The sequence below is a fragment of the Topomyia yanbarensis genome, chromosome 2, assembly GCF_030247195.1.
Source record: "Topomyia yanbarensis strain Yona2022 chromosome 2, ASM3024719v1, whole genome shotgun sequence".
Classification (NCBI taxonomy): Eukaryota; Metazoa; Arthropoda; class Insecta; order Diptera; family Culicidae; genus Topomyia; species Topomyia yanbarensis.
Genome location: NC_080671.1, coordinates 151,332,713 through 151,356,854, shown reverse-complemented (window position 1 = coordinate 151,356,854; position 24,142 = coordinate 151,332,713). Strand labels below are relative to the sequence as shown.

General features: G+C 36.4%; 1 protein-coding gene across 4 annotated transcripts in view; it reads left to right on the top strand.

Moving 5' to 3' along the window:
- The window catches only part of LOC131681761 (uncharacterized), a 168,707-nt gene that overhangs the window by 143,859 nt on the left and 706 nt on the right, over positions 1–24,142 (top strand). Inside the window, exons 9-10 of one of the 4 annotated variants that reach the window (XR_009303977.1) lie at positions 13,448–20,354; positions 21,173–24,137. The exons of 2 other annotated variants lie outside the window; for them this stretch is intronic. Coding sequence is in view for 1 of the 2 variants with exons in the window: in XM_058962790.1 (XP_058818773.1) it covers positions 13,448–13,481 (34 nt within the window). In the remaining variant the exon portion in view is untranslated. Of the gene's footprint in view, positions 1–13,447; positions 24,138–24,142 lie in introns of those variants that run through there. One more of the 4 variants, XM_058962790.1, reaches the window with a different exon arrangement.

Sequence of the window (24,142 nt, the reverse complement as noted above, 5' to 3'; positions counted from 1 at the left end):
ACATTCGTCGAGATATTTCCGCCTCGTTCATGTTGCATTGAGAATTCATTGGAATCAGTATTTTATAGAAGCATTTCGTTAAATTCTTGAGCTAGTCTAATACTAACCAGCGTTACCAGCGGTTTGTCATTTATTTGATACCTGGGTTGAACAAATCATTATTTTAAAATCAAATATTTTGAGTTTTCTCGAAGAAAAACCGAAAAAATGTTTTTCGGTTGTTTTTTGCGTACTGAAAACAATGTAGCGTATCAAACTGCATTTTATTAGAACAAAGGGAATAAATGTGATATTTGTGCTGGTGTCTTGGATCATTTCATTGTGGGGGTCTTAATTTGCAAGTATTGCCATTTTAATTCATTTTTGTCGTTTATGAACCTCAAAAACCCCGAAGAAAACGACAAAAGGTTTTAAAGAGGGTTTTATAAGATATGTTCTATTCTTCCAAGATTTATTTACGGGTGCTCCTTTGGAATTTCTCAATACTTGAAGGTTACCATTTTAAATTAGTTGAAAGCAACATTTAAAGATTCGGGAATAGGTTTTGGACTATCTTAAAACTAGAAATACTGTTCAATGAACGTGGGGTATCGTATGAGTTGTTATTAAAACTAAAGTAGGAGGCTAGTAACAGATTTTTTTTTTATAAAACTAGGAATACAGTTTGGCTTTTTTGGTTTTTACAAGAATTTAGTTTGTTGGAAAAAAAGGAAAAACTGATTCAAATTTGCGTTTTCTTAAGAGAGGACCGTTTGTTTGTGATATCACATACACAAATCACAGATAGGTGAGCCCAGGACTACTCGGTCCTACCCAAGTAAATCGCCTTTTTAGGTGGATAGATGTGAAAGAATTTATCGGTCAAAGGTCCCAATTGTTAGTTTGAAACCTCAGCTACATAAAAGCTCATTTGCACCACTTCATGGCCATAAAAGTTCAATTGCATCACTCCGTAACAGCGCTAGGCGACGATTTGTAAAACTACGTTTTTCCATCCTTTTACAATGTAGGGGTAGTTCGGACCTCTCTACGGGGCAATTCAGACCGTTATTTTTTCACAATGAAATTATGTTCACCTATAAAATAATTATTGGAGAAACTCTTTAAGGGGAGCGTCTGGTGTAGTGGACAAAAATAGACTTCTTTTTCATCCGCCTAAACACTTTTTTCGTACACAATGAATGTATAAATCAATCTCAACATTACAGAAAAGATCCATTGTTGCCTTGCCTTCAAAATCGCAAAACAAAATAACATTCGGTTTGAACACTTGACACCACACGCCCCCCTTAAAAAGCAAAAAATAAATAAATTGCGTTACAAAAACGTTATCTGGTTAGTCCCAGCTGTCGATTGGCGCATCATGTATTTTCCAAAGACGATGCTTTAAATAACGACACGCGGAAAAAAAACCGCAAATTTGGTAGCTCGGTTTACCAAGTTATTTTGTCTGCTAGTTTTGGCAACCAGGAATATTGTGTAAACAGCGAGTGACTTGTATAGTTTTAATGAATACTTGACGAACTATTTTTTCGAAATATTTTGCAAAATGCGCAATTCGGAACGCATTGATTTACGTCACTGAGCCTGTCTACAGGTTTTTTGTTGCACTAGAGACAATATATTAGAGAATGCAGTTGATGAGTAATAGCAATATTGCCAAACAGTTGACTACATTGCTGATGCCATTCAAATAAATATTTATGACGAATGCCACGAGTCGAAATGTCTTTGCCAGTTTTTGCATCTACCAGCTATGAAAAATGAGGGACCAGAGAGTCGATCATTGGCTTTGTATTTATCAATATGTTTAAATTTACTCATATTTTATTTGCATCATTAAAATTATTTAGTATGTATTTATATAAATGTATTGATACTATTCGTATATGTTTAGAAGTATTTACTTTACACTGAAAAAACTAGACACGTTAATATCATGTGGAAAACACTAGAATTGATTCAATTGTACGACACATGAAAACGATACGTTTACCATTTGAATATCTAATAGAGTGTGGACGATATGATTTTCATGTATCTTGCGAACATTATGTGAAAATCACATAAACATCATAACTAAGATTTCCACGTGAATATCAATGAATATCAACACCATTGACTAAGATTTCCACGTGAATATCAATTAGTTCTACCCATAGATTTAATGGGTGGAAGAATCGGCGAAATCAATTGTTTTGCATATGGATATGCACTACATGTTTTTCACATGAATGTTATGTGGAAAGTTCATACTGTTTAACTAATTTAACATAGCAACCAAAATTCAACGGTAAAACATATCGTATTCATGTGAAAGTAGTATGAATATAATAGCACATGAACTGCGTTTCAATAGATTTTCATGTGAAATTCGAAGGAGATCATTTGATTTACTTTTCAACATGCAGGTGTACTTGAAAATGATGTTAAGTTTCCTTTAGCGTGTTTTTTTATCAGCGTACTGTGGCGTGTGTAATCGTGTGCGTAGTAGGGCATTGCAAATTTTTTTTTTTGAATTCTCAATGGCCCCCCCCTCTCATATTGTGACAATTGTCAAAGTAAGCTCAGATGCCAAATTTCACATCATTCGGACAATTTTAGACCCCCGCCCACCTCGCTTGAAATTTTTTGAAATTGGTAGTATTGGAAAATATGGAGGAAAAATACATTAAATGCTATAATTTTTGAAGTAGCAATCAGAAAATTACAATTTATACCTCTTCTGAAAGGAAATAATCTTAGTATTTGAATGGATATATTTTTGTTTCTAGAAAAATACGGAAAAGTGGGGTACTGAGTCATTTGTCCCCAAAATCCTATATTTTTAATGGTTTTTCTGCTCCGTGATGCAAATCATACATATTTTGTAGTTTTTCTAATGTGAAAAAATCTCAAAAATCGATCGGGGGCTTATTGACCTTTGTCCTAATACGAGAAGTAGGGTAGGGTGGCCTTTTGTCATTAATATTAAACTTCATCATTTTCTCGTGCATATATCTCTATTATTCTTCACTCAATTTTCATAAACTATACCTTGTTGAACGTGGAAATTCCTTAGGACTATAACAAAAATAGATTCGTTACCGGTAAAATTCAGGAACATTAAATTATCTGACATATTGTGTCAATTTCACATTTTTATCATAAAATCGCACATATTAACTCCATTTAACAACAAAATTCTTATTGTATTTACTACTTTTAGTGTAAAATATGCTTAGGGATCACATGAGAAAAGTTTAATTCCTGAAAAAATAGGGGAAGTTGAGGTATTAGGACAAATAATGAAAAAAAATGAGATTTGTAGAGTAAATATCAAAAAGTTTGATGTTTCTGAATTTTAACTCTAACGTTTTTATTTTTGTTTTATTCCTCAGAATTTTGCACGTTCAGTAAGTTACATTTTATGAAAATTGATTGATGAATAATAGAGATATATGTATGAGAAAATGATAACATTTAATATGAATGACAAAAAGCCCTATAACCCCAACTTCTCGTATTCGGACTAAGATCAAAAGGGTTCCGTTCGATTTCCGAGATTTTTTCAGTACCCAGTACCCCACTTTCCCGTATTTTTCTAGGAACGAAAATATCTCCATTCAAATACTAAGATTATTTCCCTTCAAAAGAGGTATAAATTGTAATTTTCTGATCGCTACATCAAAAGTTATAGCATTTAATGTATTTTTCCTCCATATTTTCCCATACCACCAATTTCAAAAAATTTCAAGCGAGGTGGGCGGGGGTCTAAAATTGACCAAATGATGTGAAATTTGGCATCTGAGCTTACTTTGATATTTGTCACAATATGAGAGGGGGGGCCTTTGAGAATTAAAAAAAAAAAATTTTGCAATGCCCTAGTGCGTAGTCGCAAGTGGTTCAGGGAATAGGGGGTCCGAATAGTCCCGTACGCTCATTTCATACAAAAGTGGTGAGCGTCTTGAAAATATCTGTGTTTTCACCCAAACAAAAATCATTCCATAAAATAGGAGCCTCAAGCTTTCCAAAACACTTTCCTGTTATTTGTTCAGTTTTATTTATTGCTTCAATCACGGTTTTACCATTATAATGATTTTTGTTTTGAGGAGGACAAAAAATGAAACACGTATCTCTTTTCTAAAATAAAAACAAAGAATTAGATTCAGCTGGCGAAATTAATGCTTTAGTATATGGGTTCCACGAATATGTACGACAGTCAGATCGTCTTACGATTTTCTGAGAAATCGAGGGGGTCTGAATAACCCTCACGCTCTTAATAGCTCCGAGTCCCCTACTTATTTAAGCTAAAAAACTTATTTTATATACTGTGGAAAATTTCAAATCGATTTACGTAAATTATGTAAAAAAGTTCGTCCACCCCCATCACAAAATCTGTATTTGATCAATATTCTTGACAAAATCGTTCAAAGATACCGCTTTATTTGCATGTTTCATTGTTTATGCACTAGATTATTAAATTCTTTATAAAATACTTGCAATTTCTGTTTGTGAGATCCTGTTGTATTGGACATAGTAAAAAGATGAAAGCCCAAAAAGTGTGGTTAACTTATACCAATAAAACATGAGGGTCGGCAAAATATTTGAAATCCATAGTTAATTAAGTAAAACTATGACTTGTCGGCTTCCACGTTCGCAAAGCAGTTATATAATGAACTTGAAATTTATCTGACATTGCAAACAATTCTTAATTGAATGTTCCAATACGGTTTGAAGGGTAGACTTGTATGTAAAAATCAAATGTATTACAAGAAGCATTTGAAAGAAAAGACCTACAACGAGATCAAATTTCATGGGGAACATATATCCGGAAAGAGGTAATTTTGTCGAACTAGAGTAAAGTAACGATTTTTGGGCTTAATTAGGATGTCAGATGTAAATAAAGAGACTACATTAACTCTAAAAATGAATATTATAAGGGAGGCGTCTGGTGTAAAGTGCTCAAGCTAAAAGTTATTTTGTTTTACGATTTTGAAAGCAAGGCAACAAATGATATATTGGGTAATGTTAAGATCTATTTATACATTCAAAGTGAATGAAAAAAAAAAGTTTCTGTCACGCAGAGCCACACATACGAGCGTTCAAAGAGTAGACGTCCAACCATTTCCACATCGAAGAGAGCCGCGGCGAACACGATAACTCTTGGTAAAATTGTCGGACACAGAAAATTCAATAAGATTTGTATAGCTTAGGCTTATAACTGGTGAGATCGATGGTGTGGTCACCGATTCGAGTTTGTCATGCGTGGATCTACTGAAGCATGGAAATGGCTGAAGCACCCTTTGCTTCATTGAGCGAAGATTTTGAATGACAATCACACTAGCCGGGCCAGAATTGTGTGTCCCTACAAACTCGTATTTGGCGGAGCTGCTTTGCGCTTAATTACGTCACCTTCGATAAAAATCGTGTACCTGTTCGGCTGTTTATACCGCCCGTCATGCATTACCACATTGCACTTATACAAGAGTATGTGTCATTTCAGTAATAAAGCTGGGTTTGATAATTACGCAGAAAACCATGAGGATGACTCTTAGATTGTTGAAAAGTGTACCTATTATGGGGAGTGTCCATGTATTACCATGTCCAGGGTACAAGTAGAGCCCGAAGAATCTGTGGCGTTCCCTTCAAAGACGCTCTAAACACTTTTTTGCAGAAATACGTGAAAGAACTACGCATTACCTGTAATTGTTATGCTCTCTTGGCTCAGGAAGAGTCATGATCCCCATGTGAAGATATCTTTTAGTACTCTTAAAAACTATAAGCAGATGAGATTAAATTTTCTATTTGAGAAATCTGAATAAATTATTGTGCTTGTGCAATCCCAGTGATGATATAGCTGTTATATAAAATGTTTACATTGAATAAAATGACTGCAACTTGTTATACACCCCAAAAATATAACTAGGTACATTATAGAGGATAAACTTGTTTGCGCCTTTTTATTCCCTACTACTGTTTTCAATAGTCAGAATCGCACAAAAAGAAAAATGCAAGGATTTTTGTAATGAATTTGATGATCCAGTACATTAACAATAAAATATGCAAGTAAAATCGTACCCTTGGACGATTTTGCCATGAATATTGAACAAATAGAGATTATGTGACGGGGGTGGATATTTCTGTTAACATTCTGTACGTCGAAAATCACTGACTCAAATTTTAGTTACTGGCTTTATTCGAAATGGTAGTTATAGGTGCTTATAAGCGTTTCAATATAAGCCTAAGCGTCTGTTATCGGCGCGATTTGTTACGAAAACTCATTCCTTTTAGTTTGAACTGCATTAACTTTTCTGCAAATGCACTAATAATCAAATATCAGCTCACTTATAAACTCGTTCGTTCGACAAACGGTCGGTGTTAAGTCAGCCCGGACTAAGTCGCAAAACATCAAAAAATGAGATAATGATAACGCTGGATAAACAATTTCTTCAGCTACATTCGACTTTTGCCAGATTTGAAATATGTAACCATGAACAAGAATTATGGCAAAAAATAATTTCCAATAATAACGTAGAGGATGCTGCGATTCAAACTTTAAACCCGTTTTTCTCGAAATCAATATTTTGTCACTTAGTCCGATCTGACCAAACACAACCTGCAAAAGAGTGGCTGACGTCCAAAAGGGAGTAACCCACATTTTTATTTTTTATAGGAAACTGAAAATACTTCCATATTTCCAAATTAACAAGTTTTTTATTGGCAAAAATTCATTAATTTATTAGTAGTTTATTGAGACATGTTGTCTAGAATAAAATAATTCTTTGTTGTCTAGAATAAAAGAAACTTTTCAATTCACGCGCATTTTCGTAACTTAGGATCGTAACGCCGGGGTATCTGACGTCCAAAAGGAAGTAACCCATAACTCGTCCGTCCTTTCCGGATCCTTCGAGTTAGAGTTATGGTGCCTTTGCCAGTTGTTGCGTAGTTCGAAATTCAGTCGCTAGGGCGGCGCTGTTATCGACTTTTTAATAGAAGTGATGCCTACAACAAAGTTTTAGATCGGGTAATTATAAATATATATTCTGAAGATATGAACTTACATATGGTCCTACAAATTTTGTAATATGGCACATTTTCGAAAACATAATATGTAAGTTAAATATGCTTATTTTTAATTTTGTTTAATATTATTTGCTCAGCGTATTTCTTCACTATGTAATATGAATCTATTGTGAGGAGAAAACCAAACACACGCGAGCATCGTTAAAATAGTATTTTTGGCCTCTAATAAATTGACAGTATTTAAGACGGACTTCAGTACCGTAAAAGAGTTGCTGCAAGTTTCTGCAATCAAATATGCACTAGTTAATCTTATTCAGCAGTATTACAGTGAAATCAAATCCAAGCATCTGTATCGAATATGGAATCATTCTATCTCATACGGTTTTCAATCTACAATTAAAATTGTCGCGGAGGTTAGGGTGTCCTTACGAAAAGTAGTTATTTTACAAATAACAAATAATACAGGCTTCGAATTTGAGTGCCGTAAATAAATTAGTTCTACAACCAAGAAACCTTAAATCTGGGCTAGAAGAAGGCGGGGTAGAACAATCGAGTTAGCTCATGTTTATACTAGTTTACGATTTAAAATAATGTTTTTGCACATACGCTTTTATATCCAAACTGTTCTCATATCACTGTAATTTGTTCTTCAGAAACTAGTGGAGAAATGTGCTGCTTTGGGTAAAAATCATATTTTCAAAAATCACTCTATTTCGAAACGTATAGAACCTACACAGTTTGCATCTTCAGAAAATATATTTATAATAATACCTAGAACTTTCACGAAGACACCATATATAGCTTCATTAAAAAGTTGATAACAGCGTTGCCCTAGTGACTAATTTCCAAACTAGTTTGATAAATAAAGGACTAGGTGATATCAGGGCAGGAAAATTTCGAAAAATGAATTGATTGCTGTTCGAAGCTTCACGAAGCACCTTCTCAAGCATACCACATGCAATCGATGAGTTTGACACAATCGCTGCGAACATTTAGGGGTAAAACTTATCTCTGCTCGGACGCAGCGAGCTTCGCATCTAGTTCGCTCTTTACAATGTTCGAAAAAGTTCACATTAACCTTAGAAGCACATATCGTCGAACACGAGGTAAGCTCTTGGCTCGTGGTTTTTGCGTTTTTGGAACATTTCCACAGAGTTTCGAAGCGATATTCGGTGAACACATATAAAGCGAATGCCTCGTTTATTTGAGAATCGCGAACATCGAAGTTTTATATCGCTTCAAGCATCAGCATCATGAGGCCACCGCGAACATGTTCGCTACGTGACTATCTGTCTTAAAATCATAACCTGTAAATCTTATTTTGAGTATAAATAAAATGGATTATTTTAAGATTATAATTTAGGATTTAGGGATTAGGTGCGTCGTATACCTTACCAATTTATGAGCCACGAGTTTGAATGAGCGTAGTGGTAGTGAAATTCAAATTCTTTTTTTCGGAATACAATTATGTTTACTAGCTACTTTGATTGCAAACTCGTCTTTTCTTCTTCAATCGGAGTATATTTCCCCTGCCAAGGAGTTTAGGTGAAGATGTATAAAGTATGTTTAAGGGGGTAAGGGTTTCAGCGTGAAAAAATGTTTTTTGGTGAAATGACTCGTTTGGATGAAATGATACATTATAATGTACAAAAGTTTTGATCAATTCGCTTCGCCCAAATTTCTAAAAAAATCGCAAATAATTGTTTTTAACGCTAAAACCATTACCCCTCTCTTAATAATCTCCCTATCTAAAACAAATTCTTCCTAAAAAGAACAATTTTCGGATGGAATCTCACTGCTGACGTCCGAGTTCAGTTAGACGGCGAACTTCAGTTATTTGCATCCACTGAGGGGTAGTTAGGCGTAGTCCGTTGGCCTTTGTTTTCCACTTGTTGCGGTTTCTAACGTTCTTGCGCAACATTCCTAAATCGGCTAGTCATATTCACTCAATAATATGCGATGATTTGGGTGTTAAACGTTATTTTTAATTTTACCAAATGAATTTATTAACAAATACCTACATACTTGAATCCATTATTATTGTCATTAATTGAATTATAATTTCTTGGCATCTGTACCAAACCAAGAGGAAAGCTTCCAAATGATTTTTATAATATTGTTTTATAAGTTTATTGGTTGATTACCTAATCACAAGAGACCAAATATTTATTTTCAAACATTTTCGACAGAATCTGTTCACTTAATAAATGAAGTGTCAAACTTATTACATGTTCCACTTTTATGAAATTTATTTCCTGACTCCTGTACATGTGTTTTGTGATAAATAATGAGAATGATATTCCAACTTGTTTGTATTGTATTTGTTAACTAATTACTGATGGAGAAACGCAAAGAACTTACAAACAATGTTCTAGTGATTTTTTTTTGTTGGAAATCCAAAAACAATTCTGAAAAGGACAAAATTTGGTTTATCTTCTCCATGATGTAATCTTCCCTTATTTGACTTTTACTAATAAAAAATAAAAGAAAGAAATCTTTAGGGCCCCCCGTATTTTTTTTTTTTTTTTTGAATCAGTTATAGCCGAAATGCTTTATGTAAGGGAAATCTCGGAAAATGAGAAGCGAAATAAATAACTCCAAGTAGAATGAAAGTCGTTCTAAACTCGAACTTTTTCGAATACTGTCTTTCCATTATTATTCGCTTTTTGTCGCATTCCATATTTTGATATATTATTTTGAAGACCCATATTTAAGATCAATACAATAGTAATTCTTCAAAAGGGCTAATGAGACTTTTGTAAACAAACTTATTTCGCTAATTTTTCCGCTACAGAGTTGAATTTTATGAAAAATACACATGAATCAACATCTTTGCCCTTGGTAGAATCGATTTCAAATGTTTTCTGTGTTGAAATGATAACAAATTAAGAGAAATCAGCAAAACAAAAGTTTGTTCACAAATCTTATTAGCCCTATTCAAATGTTGATATGGAATAATAAAATCAATCAAGATCAATTTCGATTTTTTTTAATTTTGCGGTGGTGTAATCCCTTAAGTGGTTGATTTAACGGCTTCTTTCAAAATTTATCGAACCTACTCCCATTCGTTCATTCGTTAGAGTAGTTTATGTTAAAGAGAGTGTACTAAATTAATAGGAACACTTAAATTTAGGAAGTTATGACCCTCGCTCCACAATGCAGTTTGCGACAGAATTGCTCAACTGAAAATTATTAAATGAAATGAATGAAAACAAACATTAGACTATAGCATTTTGTACGCATGCACTTCAGAGGTCCAAGGGTTACAATTTCTGTTCTAGTTCTCGGATCTACATCACATTTTTTTCGATTTTTTGGCCCAGTTCTCAAGGGAAATCCAGTTTTTAACTTTTTGCATACATATTGCATTGAATGAAGAACTTAGATAATGTATTCATAAAGTATTAGTAATAATTCGATTATCCGTTCATTTTAAAAGGCTATTTTCTATAACTTTACAACTGATTTAATTTCACTTTCAAAATTTCTCGAAATATCATGTTCTAAAAGTTTTCAACCGATATAATATTCGAAAATAGTTATAAAAATGTCTCATCACACTGGTAGATGGATTCAAAGCGTTTTTTTAAATAAGTGCACTAAAAAACATGCGCCCTTCTAAAACATACTTCTGAATCAAAATGGTTTTACTGTTAGTCGAAAACAAGATTTACAAAACGACCAGAACTGCCAAATATGAATCGGGAATGGTCGAGTTTATTGACATTCCCTATTTATTTCTAGGATTCATCATACACATCATGACGTTATTTATTTAGCTGATAATCGATTTTTTCCTTTGAATGGATGTCGATATCTTTATCCTCAAGAAACTGATATAACTGGATCCTCAAGAAACTGACATAGTAACATGACTAAGATAAGCGAGCCACTCAATACGTTGTGTACATTGTGTTTAACTTCATTTTCTAGCCCTAATTTATTTCATTTGAAAATTTATCCCCGCCCTGTCACGAAATCTTGATTTTATCCCTACTGGTAATATATCAGTAGGGTATCTTAAATAAACTTGTTACGTCACTTTTCAGTTAACCCCAGCATCCATAAGCTACACATTGTCACAATTATTTTTCACCTATTCCACCCTTAATACAAGGCCTCTGTCTAGAATATACTTTTTTTTGCATAACTAGTAGGTAGGTATTTGAATAAAGAAAACTAATATCGTCCGGCGAACATGTTAGCGATGGCCCTCGCGATGCTAAATTAAAATAATCCTTCGGTGTTCGCGATTCTGAAATACTTCGAGGTAGTCTTTCTTTTGTGTTCGCGAACATCGCTTCGAAGCTCCGTGTAATTGTTTCAAAAATATCGATCACACGAACCAAGAGCTTAGCTCGTGTTCGTCGAAAGCTACGCAAAAGCTTTTACATATCTTTCCGAACATCAATGAAATAAACAAGAAGCTTCCTTTGTCCTCGCCGAAGAGCATGCAAAAGTATCGCCCAAATGTCCGCAATTACGATGGTAAGCGATTGTGATGCGAAGCTTGTGAATACGAACCAGTAACGCAAAGCTTCGCGCTTTGAAAGTATTCGAACATAGGTTCGGTTCGAATATTTCCTGCCCTGGGTGATATACAGCGACTTTTCCGAAAACACCACTCGAACAGCACTACTAGATATTAGATAGAAAATAGCCATACATAACAAATATTTGACTTTGTTTGGGCGGACAGGTGGTGGTTTCTTCCAACCGGCCGATACCACAACGGCGCTACTTCGCAGCGGTCCTTTACAATTAGCTAGAAAGGTGAGCTTGGCTCCATTTTTGGAACCCCTCTAGCGATGGGGGCGCTAGTTCGGGATCGTTTACTCGCCTTAAATGATCCCGAAAGTCATTGTAGTGAACTTGCTTTGTCCACCCTGCTTCGTTCTCCTCAACGATTTCCAGTGGAGAAGAGCTTGACTTGTTCGACTGATCCTTCACGGTGAGAACGGTTGGTATCTCGGTTCCTTAGTATTTAGCCGGGGCAGCGAAAACACTACTTGTCCGTCGCATGCACGCCTAACTGTATGTTATGGTGTCCCGAAAAAGAATACCCTTGGAACGTCTATTCGTTACTATGTTCCATTACTTTCTGCCCAAACTACGATGGCGGTCTCCTGCACGATGTCAACGAAGCACCCGTCTTTCCCACTGCCGTCGCTGTCACCCACCGTTCGCCAATACAGCGCACTTTTCGACAGCAAGGAGGATGTGTGGCTTAAAGAGACTAGAAAACAAAGAAACGCTATGTTTTTCTTGGAATTTCAATTCAGTTTATAGCCGGATTCGAATTTCAAACGGTACATGTCGTCTCTTTGTTATCCTAGTCTCTATCTCTATGTTATTTATTCATAAACATAAAACCAGTCTTCCCAAAGGAACATAGTACTTAATGTTCGCTCTAGTTCTGTCCTCATATTAAACCCACACTGCGTGTACGAACTCAAATACGCTATTTCGTACCAAAACACGTGCACATGTTCGCCTGTACAACCGAACCCCATGTACGTACACGGTGTGCGTGCACATAGGTTCGTGGCACCAGTTTTCTCTTTCTCACTCTCATCATCACTAGCGTTGACTATTTTTGTATTGTGCGAATCGTTCTTGTGTACGCACCCGGTGTACGTACACGGATGTTTGAACTAGAGTTTGTACATCGTTCGATGTTCGAAGCGAACCTGTACATCGAGACAAAGCATGTTTGAGGTTGACGCGTGCACGATTTTTTTACACATTTACAAACATGTCCATGTTCATGGGAAGTTTGCATAAAACTATTTTTTTCTAATCTATCTGTACAAACATAACTGTTCACAAACGAGAAAACAAAAAAATTATAACTAGATGTGAACGGCACAGAATAACGCAGCAAAAACAATTACACTCTACGGAGAGAGTAATCAAAAATATATTTTCATCCAGTGCTAAATTGTTACCTTGATGGTTTACAACTGAGGGTGCAACGGGGGTGCACCCTTTTCGCACGCTAGCTAGTACTGGTGTTATTGCCATGGTCAATTCTGATTGCTAATAGCAAAGAAACAAAAAAATCTATTTTTTCCTCGTGGATCACTTACTTAGAGCTTTTAAAAATTTCAAAAAGGCGATTTCGGAAGAAAAAACACCCTTTTGGACGCCAGTTACAAGGTGTAATTTTTAAGATATCCAATTTAGTTTAATTTATCGTGGTGCCCAAAACCCAAATCATCACATCGTTGACTTCAAGTCAATAGTCAAATTCTCATCCAATCAAATCTCATTCAGTTTTATTTCCGTTGGTCAAACATTTGCATTAGACATAATTATTCATTGCAACCGTAAGCTATATCAATTCAATCTAAACAATCATACCGACTTAATATTTGTTACTCTTTTCTCTTCTCCAATTGTGCTGCATTTTATTTCCGTACCGTCGTGTTTTTTTTTTCAGGAGAAGGCGAAAAAGTTCGCGGAACTATAACTAATAACAAATTCTATTGTACTGCTGAAAAACTCTTTGAGAAATTGTTGAATAAAGCTTAGTTATAATATAGCAATAGATTAACGAAATAAAAAAGAGATTATTAATAGACTACGATGGAAATGCCGGTAAAAATATAGAGTAGAAGTAAGAGAAATGATGAAAACATAAAAAAATACATTTCTAAAGACAAGAGGTTTACGTCTTGAGCTTTACAGTGTTCAAGACATACACCAAAAACACAGTGAATATATCCAGAAACACACCCGATAGAAGCTGAATAAAACGGCTAGTTTGGCCGACGAATCCTGCTCGATAAGAGTACCGATTTGCGTCATCAAACTCAAAACCCACCAGAGAATTTATCGTAGCAAACAGCCTGTCAACTTTTCTTGCCTGATTGGGCCCATACCCATACCGAAGACCCCGTTGAAAAAAAACGTACTCGAAGATAGGAAGTATAGAAACGTAAGCCATTGATGCCCTCAGTAGAGAAGAGCCCTTCTTCTAGAACCGCACCTGGTGCCGATGATTATTGCCAGCCCCAATCCGATCGAATGCTTATTAAAATGTTTGAAAGCTTTAAATAACTTAAGTCTCGATTTCTGTGATCAACGTCGATTGATTTGAAGAGTCTGTACTTCCATACTACCAAAACGAGAGTGAATAAATAACAGCCAGTCGGATGGGATCCGGCGGTCATTCGGTCCGGGATCGCTTTTGGATCATCTTTTCAGCGTAGGAACCAATCTAAGGTGTATAAATAAAGGAGAAATGTTTTTCGATCGCATTAAAAAAAATACAACAAAATAAATCGTCATGAATTTAGTGATAATTAAATAATGGTATCATCAATCTAAGAAGTAGTAGCTTAAATACGCCGTTTGTATAGGATCGCAGCAAACTGTTTTATAAGAAAATCATCGGAAAACCACATGCTAAGGCAAAACTAGGCGAACAAAGACTAATTAAAATATCACAGTAGAGATACAGCCGGTAAACCGCGAGTACACTCTAGCCTACAGAAGCTGAACATACGATGTGCCCACACAAGAAAATGGCGCGAGTGAAGAATATTTGAAAATGGCGCGAAAGCATGACCGGTCTCCCTAAAAACAACTGGACGCACAGTCGTGCCACAGCAATACTATAGCGATATATATTCGTCCGTTCGTTTTCAAATATTTCTAAAAAACGTCTTGTGTCGTTAAGGGGTAACAACGTAAATTTTGTATTGAAATAAGGCAGCAAAAAAAAACTTTCTTCATATTCATTCAACTAACAACAAAATTTGCAACAAATAGTGTTATTACAAAGTTCTTTACGGTCGTTCGCCTACAGCATTAAATTTCTTTTGGAATGGTAGGTAAATGCTTATTATTGAAAGGTAAATGGTAATCATCCTCTAGGGAGAGATATGCGAAGACGTCATATTTAACCTGCGAAACTGTCAAATTTTTGAGCCAACCGATACAAACCAGCCAGTATTTGGTAGCACTGCTAGCTTTTAACAATGGAATGAAAGGTTCCCTTTCTTTGACTGTTTTTTCCTCCGCACATCTCTGACTATGAGGATAACTAGTAAATAGACACATTTTTATTATTGTTTCAGAAGATGCGTATGATTTTGGTTTGAAACACTTGATTCTTTTTTTTCGGTGTAGTTAGGGCCAAAATTACTTCTCAATTATCTGAATTGATGAAACACAAGATTTCAATTATGAATCGTATAGCGTATCAATCCAATACTATAATGAACTCTACACAGTCATGGAAGTAGGTTTTGTTATAACAACTATTATTTGGCTTGATGGTTCAAACTCCTTTCGTTCGCAGTTGCTGATCGTTGCCTATTTCATGTTGTTTGATTTGCCAATTATCGAAACTGCAAAGAATGTCTAATCCGTACGCTCCAGGATCTATCTGGATACTTTGCATACTATAACTAAAATTTCGTGAATTCAAACGTACCAGTAAAGTGATGAAATTATATTAGATAACTTGAGCCAGATCGACTTGTCAACAGGGGTTCGGAATATTTTGAAAGTTGCAACTATAATTTCAATGATGTAAAGGGTATCTTAATATTTTTGTACTAGAAGAAACCCTACAAAAATAACTTACTGAATGATATATTGTAATAATTACTGAAAAATAGAAGAACGATTTAGAATATGGAGAATTTTGAAAGCAATCTATCCGACTGTATATATTGTATAAAATTAAAATAGAACAATGCAAAAGTAGTGGACGAATGTAACAGCGCGGTGAAGTATGGTTCGAAGTTTTAGTTTTCTCTATGTACTTAACTGTTCCTTTTAACCGTTTTCTAAAGAGACATAAACATTTAATTTTGTAGGTTAAACTGATTATAACGTAATGTGTATATGTGCTTTTTTCGAATCGTTGCTGGTATAAATATGTCAGTGACAGTTGATTGAATTACAACTAGTAGTGAAAGAGCCTTTGTTGTGACATTTTGTTTCATGGGTGGAGGGGGAAGTCAATTTTGGGCAATTTTTGCGTTGCGTAATTTATGAATGGTCCCTTATTATTTGCGCGAAACAGTTGCAAGAATAGTATTGATTTCACCTACCTAACAGTGACAAAGAGTCTATATGTTCAAAGCTAAACAAACAACTTGCTCTTATGTACATAAACAAAACATTTATCTCAATCCTTGCAAAAATACTATATTATTATTACCAGTTCAGTATTTGTTGAACAATATTTTCAAGTTTTTATTTGATACGGCTTAACAAGTTAGCATAACTAAGCCGTGGATCTTACTTTTTTACAACATGAAAAAAAATTAAGGAAATAAAATTACATCTCACTACCCGATCAGAATGAAATAACAAAATTATAACAAAACACAATTTGTTTAATATATTGTGTTATAAATTAGGTCTCGTTAATAGTTAAAATTACAGAAATTTATAACAAGTAACAATGCGAGATACAGTTTAGAAATATTTCTGTTATGTGTTTCTGATCGGGTACCGTCGTTTGGTATTATTGACGCAGTTTACTGCTGCGTGTTGAGATCTTCTTTCTTGGTGGTGAAGCTGCGTTGTTTGGTGCACTGCACTGTGGATTAATCAATCTGGCTTCTCTCACGTTATCGTTCGGATCCATTTCGTCTAAGGTACTGCTTTCTTGATGTTCACGGTCAATTGTTCTTGTTTGTTTCTTGTTCTTATTGATCGCTATTCTGAATCTGACCTCTTCGGCGTTCGCTTCTTTGGTGGTGGTACTGGCTGTACGCTTGGAGATATTGGGCGTAATTGTTGTTGAGCGAATATTTGTCCTGTCAAATCCGTATATATTGGATTTGCAGCCGTTTGTGGTTGAGCATAAGATAATTGCGTGCTGTTTTTGATTGTAGTAAGCGAACTTTCGTTGGTGGCTTCTGCGCAAGGTCTTCCGTGGTATAGTGTTTCATAACAGAATTGGCCCGTAGGAATCTGTCCTGGGTGCGTAACCAGCGTTCTCAGATTAAATGTCCCATTTTCGATTGACCTGCATATAATGGTCACGTATGAAGGGATTTGTTTAATCCGACGCATTCTCACCACACAAACACCATTTGAAACGCCCGGGAAGAAGTTTCTCCAAGTATCAGCTATAACAGAATCCATTTCTCCGTATCTTAATCCTCCGGCACTCGCGCCGTTGTAAATTTGTACAACACCTTCCGAAACTGTAGCGAAATCTTCCTTCAGCACCAGCGGCTGTTCATTCGGGGAGCCATTCGCGCTTGTGCCGAAGGGTTAACATGTATTTTTTTAATTACGTTGGAGTGTGCAGGGGTAAGTCATGCAAGCGAACTTCTATAGAATCATTGTCAATAAATACGTGGATTCTGATTTTAACGTTGCCGCATTCAGTGGTGCGCTGCATATTGCTTCACGAAACAGATGGGGCTTATATAAAGAACATAATTAGCACATGATGTGAAATATAATGCAGTTGAAGGGTGTTCCATCCTAAAAGGAGGTTTTCGGGGTCCGTGATTGTGATTCTGACGACGAAAATGTAAAAATCAAAATGGTGAATCTCATATAGCGACTGTGATTGGCTAAATTTCATGTTTTTTATATTGCACTAAAATATCTTCAAAGGGGGTTTTGCGGGTCGCTGATTCTAATTCTGACGTCAAAAATGTAAAATTCAAAATGGCGAATCGCAAATGGCGACTGTGCTTTGCTAAATTTCATGTTTTTTTTCATATTGATCTAAAACGTCTTACAAGGGGGTTTTCGGGATCACTGATTCTGAATTCTGAAGTTGAGAATGTAAAATTCAAAATGGTGGGTCCAATATGGCGACTGTGCTTAGCTAAATTTAATGTTTTATTATATTAACCAATAACGTCTTCTAGGGTTTTTTTTGGAGTCGCTGATCACGATGATCATAACGTCATAACTACCAATTTCGTTATAGTGGATCCAATATGGCGACTATATTAGGCAAATTTGCCATTTTGTAGGCGCCATTTTGAATTTTCAAATTCTTTTATCAGAATCGTAATCAGCCTCCTCAGAAACGACAGAATCTATTTTTATGTTAGTTGAGAAGTTAATATCTTTAATAGACCAACACAATAATAAACTCCAATTTTGCATATTTTGATAATATTTTTCGAAAAACACATAATTTTTTGTGCTAGTTGTACTCGTTACATCCCAAAGAGTTGAGAATTCGTATTTATATGTCAACGCTAACTAGAAATCCAATTAAAACTTAGGAGAAGTAAGTGGGACGTATACGTCCCACTGCGTCGCAAAGGGTTAAGAGCAAACTGGATGAAACCATTTCGTGCATGAAGGACACAATATCAAACTATCCTAAGATGAAGAATTTGCGCTTCGACGTCGACTCATCAGTATCAACAGTGATAACTGATGAGTTGTGCTAAATTAGACCGTATCAAAACGTGCTTAAAAGCGATTGAAGTTTTATATGGTAAACACTACTATCTTTTCTTGAATTTATACTGAAAATGTAAAACTTATTTAAAAGGATCTAAAATTTTTGAAACCACAATGGAGTAGTAGAAGAGGATTTCAGATTTTTATGGAAAAGAAAAGATTGGTACAGATTGTTAGCCAGCTTAAGGTCGGGCTCGATAGAACATCGTAATCCAACTCTTTGTACCACCAGATTAGGACCGTCAAGATTGTGGTTCGATAAACCGCAAAAGTTATTTCGAGCTAGGTAAATTCCAAAAAGCCATATTTGACCGTTTATCCCGGCAAGGGGCCGTTCACAAATGAGCTAGCTTTTTCGGTGATTTTGAAACATTACGTCACATAATTCCTTCCATCGTGTGGGAAATAACGTAGCATTTTCCAATACACACCTTTCTTTGTAAGGCGTCCGGTCGACGGAAATAATTCGAGTTTGTTTTGCATGGTCAACATTTTCATTATGACAGCAAACTGTGTACAAAATATGTGCATTACCTGGTAAATATCGTATGGCTTGTCTTGTTTTGAATTATATGTCATGGAGCTTGAATATTGTACTGTTTATTAGGGCTTTAACCTACATGGGTCATTCGCCCTTAAAAGAACGTATGTAACATTTCGTGTTTAAATTTTAATTGTCTTAATTCTACTTTATCTTCTGCCATGGTTGGCTAGGTGCGGGTTGGTCCGGAGGGTCGCTGGAAGCCTCCCCGCAGCTCGTGGGATTCCATCGGGTCCCATTGCTGGTGTTTGTAAGGTGCTGATGGGAAGTTGTTGGGGCTCCGTGGTGGCTCCCCATCACAGGGGATGTGGTGAAAGGCCCATTCTGTGCCTCGACTGGTGTTCTCGTTATTTGGTGGTTGTGTTTGGCCATGGGCGACCTCTCCACCACCGACGAGGGGGGCTGTAGTAGAGGGCCCATTACTAGTGTGATCGTGGTGGATTCCTGACTAGAGGTTGTCGAAGAGACCGTCGTCTTTAAGAAAATTTAGGACGATTTCTTCCCTTACGAGGTCATTGGCCAGGGGGGGGGAAGCGAATTGAAGGCGGGATATCGTGCCATACCCGGAGGTCCTGGAGCTCGAGGTAGTTGGAGAGGATGTGTTCTACTGTTGTGCTGGTCCGGCATGAGGTGCAGATAAGCGGTGGCAAGGAGCTTTAAATCTCAGGTGATACGATTATAAAAAACGCCGATCAGCCATGTTGGTTTTGAAAACGACAGCTAACAACATTATTTACTAGTTGCTAGTGATAAACCTATGTGTTTGCTTGGATTTCTGTTTGCACACCAAGTTGTTTGCTGTCGTTTTTCTCCCTCGCTGCATGTTGCACGCTTACCTCACTTCTCACCTAGCTACTGCCAAAACCGAATCATCTTAGAACTCTAAGCACCTTGGGTGGTAGTACATACGAGGTTGTTTGGACGTTTTTGTGTGTCCTGTCCTCCTGGCTCTCCGACCCAGCGCTGCCAGGTGGTCTGCTACGGTATTCCCCTGTATGCTGCAGTGCCTGGGGATCCAGCATAGTGTAATGAGTGGGTCGGTGCTCATCTCAATGGCCTGGACAAAGGGGTGTTGGGAGTGTCCGCTCTCATTCGCGTGGAGTACCAAAAGAAAGTCGGGGAATATCGTGGTTGCTGTATCTTCTAGCTTTCAAGACAGGGCCAGAATGATGACACGACTTCGTCGTAAAAAACCAAGCACTCTGTCGGGAGACGGAAGAATGTCCCGCCCTAGCGGACTCCGACTGCGACCTCGCCATCCTTTCTGGATGCGTCAGTGTAGATCCAAGTATGATTCAAGAATTGCCGCTCTACTAGTTGATTGTAGGCTGAACGGGCGACTTCCGGGACTTATCCGACCCGGATCGTCTGGGACAGGCTTGTGTCGATCTGGTGTTCCATGGTCCAGGCGATACTCGGTGCAGTCGGGCTAGAGATTGCCGAGTCGTCATCTCCTGATATGCGCTCGAGGAACCCTAGCGCCCGCCGGATGGTCATCATGGTGATTCAAAAAAGCATACGTTCTAAGTTTGCATACCAAGCATTCACATTTGCTCCAATTCAACCAGAGGAAAAATTTGAGAGCTACCAAAATAAGTACAGCAGTGAAGGTAAATGTTTCATATCTATCTCCAGTAAAGTCATTTTTTGGTGGAGAATAAATTTAAAACAGAATACAAGATCTATGCTTTATTGCGGGCTTGCAATTTCTCGAATATCACTACAAAAACACCACATGGAAAGTAATTGACATTAAAATGAATTGTAGTGGAATAGAACATATTGAATCAGATTTCGACAAGCTTAAATTATAAAACAGAATTGGCAAAAAATGTTGTGGAATACTTTTTGTCCTACATTGGTGGTTCTGAAAAAGGCTGTTTTGTCGGTGGTGTGATAAACAGCAGCAGATACGAAAAATGTTCTGATAGGCAATTTCTTTTATGCCAACCCCCGCTCACCGTAATCAAATGGGGCGGTGCCAACAATGCAAAAATGTGCTTCCTCACTGGTCGAATAGTATGTACCAAACATGGCGCACCAATTTTGTCGTTATTTGTAGTGGACGAAAATTTCACGGAATTAGATAAAAAAAACTGAACATTTTTATGATCAGATACCGCCAAAATGTAGTTCAGTGGGTTCATGTCTTTCGGTACTATACCAACAATATTAGTCACATACCACGGCTGCACGGTTAGTGGTATGACGCCAAATCAGGTCAAGAATTTTTATCATGCCGTCTGAAAAACGGTAAAAGCCGTTTTTGGATGCGCTCAGTTCATGGTACCTTTGGTCACGTATGGTCCATTACGTTGGCCACAAGTGCATATGGCCTGCCAAATCAGTTTTCCCCAGCGCGATGCGACAGGACAGGATTTTGCATGTGGGTGTACAAAATTCTTTTCCAAATGGTTTGCTGATTTTCTTCCATCTGAGCGTATTTAAATAATACACTTCAAGGAGAAACTAGGCAAAATTTGATAATTTTGGTCAAGTACGCAAGTTTGAAATTGTCGCCATAATTATCGATTCACCCTGTATTTACGCAAGTTTGGGATACGTTTTATTTCATGTTTGCTTTCGTACCAGAGTTACGAATATATCATATTTGCACGCATGAGTCTTCAATATATATTCAATGATGCTACCAAAACGGTTAATCGAAGGAACCAGTTTCCAACTGCTAGGTTAAGGACATTATACATGCGAGCCACAACATAGCTTCTACGCCGCACACACCCCTCTCCCCTGCCTAACCATGTATCTGACATAAGCAAATATAAAAATACGTTTTTCAATACACTAACCTTGCCGATGTACCACGAAACTGCTACTTGAGGAAGCTAGAACATTTTCCTATACAATCAACCCGAGTTTTTGACGGAATTCCACCTAAAGCTCTTATTTTGTGCGAAAATATCACTCCTCTTCACTTGGGGTTTCTTTTCGAAACGCTTTTATTTTTCTTCTTCTCATTTTCAGACCACTTTTTCAAATGCACTTTAAACACACACCACTGAAAAAACATCCGCGAAACTTAAATCGTTTACTAACTAAACGTCAAATTTTCTGCCAATGTACAGATTACCGAAGAAAATGTCCGAAAACTATTATTTGTGCGTTTGAATTTTCACTTCGAATTCCATTTTTTCTCAATGTAAACAAGCGCGTTGGTGCCTAGCAACAAGCGTGCGTTGTTGGCTTCCACATATCTTCACCTTAAATGTTGGCAGAAAAGGGGTGCCACAAACTAATTGAAAACTGCACCCTTACCTTTACTTATTAGTTCTTCATGTTTTGAAATGAATTGCAATAATGTTGTGACTATTTACGATCGAAGCGCGAAAAAGCTAAATCATTTCAATGAGCACAACGGAAGTTATTACTATTCAAAATCTCACTCTACTGTCACTGACATCGGTACACCGCCCCAGATTGCACCGGTAACCATCGTGGTATGTAAGAAATTATAACAGAAAGAAGTAGCAATCTTGGGTATTAAAACAAACCTGCTGGATGGCTTAATCGATGATGTACATAATTGCATAGTAGAAAAAAATAATCATTATTTAAAATGAATATATCGACAAATTTGTTTTTGAATGAGGCATAACTCATCTTATGCTGAAACGGTTATTATTTTGCTATGCTTACGTATTATTTCTATTATTTTCTGGTATATTAAGAACCCACGCCATTCAAATCACCATTGATGAAACTCAAAATTAACATTTTCACCAACCTGAGACAGTTTTTAAGACGCTTTATATTATTTATTGTTATAAAATTAGACTTCGCGCAAAAAAAGACAAAATATACAAAAAACTCACGAAAACTCCAATGTTCCTCTTCTAAGAAAAACCAAAAGTATTGATTTTACAATACATCGCACTGTATGAAATAAATTCGAAAATCATAGTTTATAACCCCACATATTTGTTAGTCGCATTCTCGAAAAAAAAACTTTCCTAAAAGTCTTTCGTCGTTGGTATGCGTGTAGTAATGTAAATAAATCAATTACAAACCCTACACAGTCGAGGAGGGCACCGTTTACGACATTCGCACGCCATTTTGTCGCACGAGAGTAAACTCTTGATGCGAGCAGTAAGCCAAGGAAAACATGCATGTTACACATTCATTTTCACTCACGACAGAACTTACACGCGTGGTCAAAGAAAAATCGCAAACAGTTTCAATCAAAATAATCACGTTCGATGTAGGTCGTAAACATACTTGCAAACCAAACAAAAAAAAACGAAACCTTATAAAATGAAACTTATTGCACTTCCCTAAACCGTAGTAAGAAACAACAGACGAGGCAGAAATAAACGAGTAATAGAAAATGTGAGCAGATGATTGGAAAATTTACTCGAAAAAATGGGAAAATAACCGAAACACATTTTTAGAAGCACGAAGTTGATCGAACAAAGAAACTTATAAATCACGACAAAACAAAAACAAAGAAACCATTAAACAACAGTAGTAAAAAGTAAGTATGACACAGGCATTCGATTGTTTGATTATTATTAATTGTAAAATCAAAGTTGTTGAAATATTACTTAATATCACACTTTTCGCTCGTTGGCGTGGGCTAACCAAACAAGTGAAAGGATTAATTATAAGTAAAATAAAAAACGAAAAAGTGAAAAACAACAACAATAAATTCTTTGTCGAGATATTTTCAGTATACTGATTTAACGGAACAGGAACGGAATACCACATTTCATATATTCGAGATCATCGCATAGTTCACTACTGCTAGTGTTCGTAATTTGACTGTATGATGTATCGATTATTTGGCCGGGCGGAGATACTAAGCTAAACACATAACCGATAGAACACTCTTACCTATATCGAACACCTGAGCTGCTGACTGTTCAAATTTGTTGATGCGTTTAAAAAGCTATCAGTTGGTCGTATCTTTACCATTCATTAGTTTTATTTGAGATTTGAGGTTATGCTGGAGTAATAATAAAAGGAAAAGTACCAACCAATCGGGTTAAATGAATTTGAATACCATACAAAAACAACAAACAACAAAACGCCGGAAAAGAGACGGTGATACATTATAGAGTACGCAATGAAAACAATGAAAACTGAGAAAAAAGAAATGAGAAACTAAAGATATTGTTATTATGTATAATGTTTGACCAATAAAAAGTGAACAGTTGATTTAAAAATACGAGC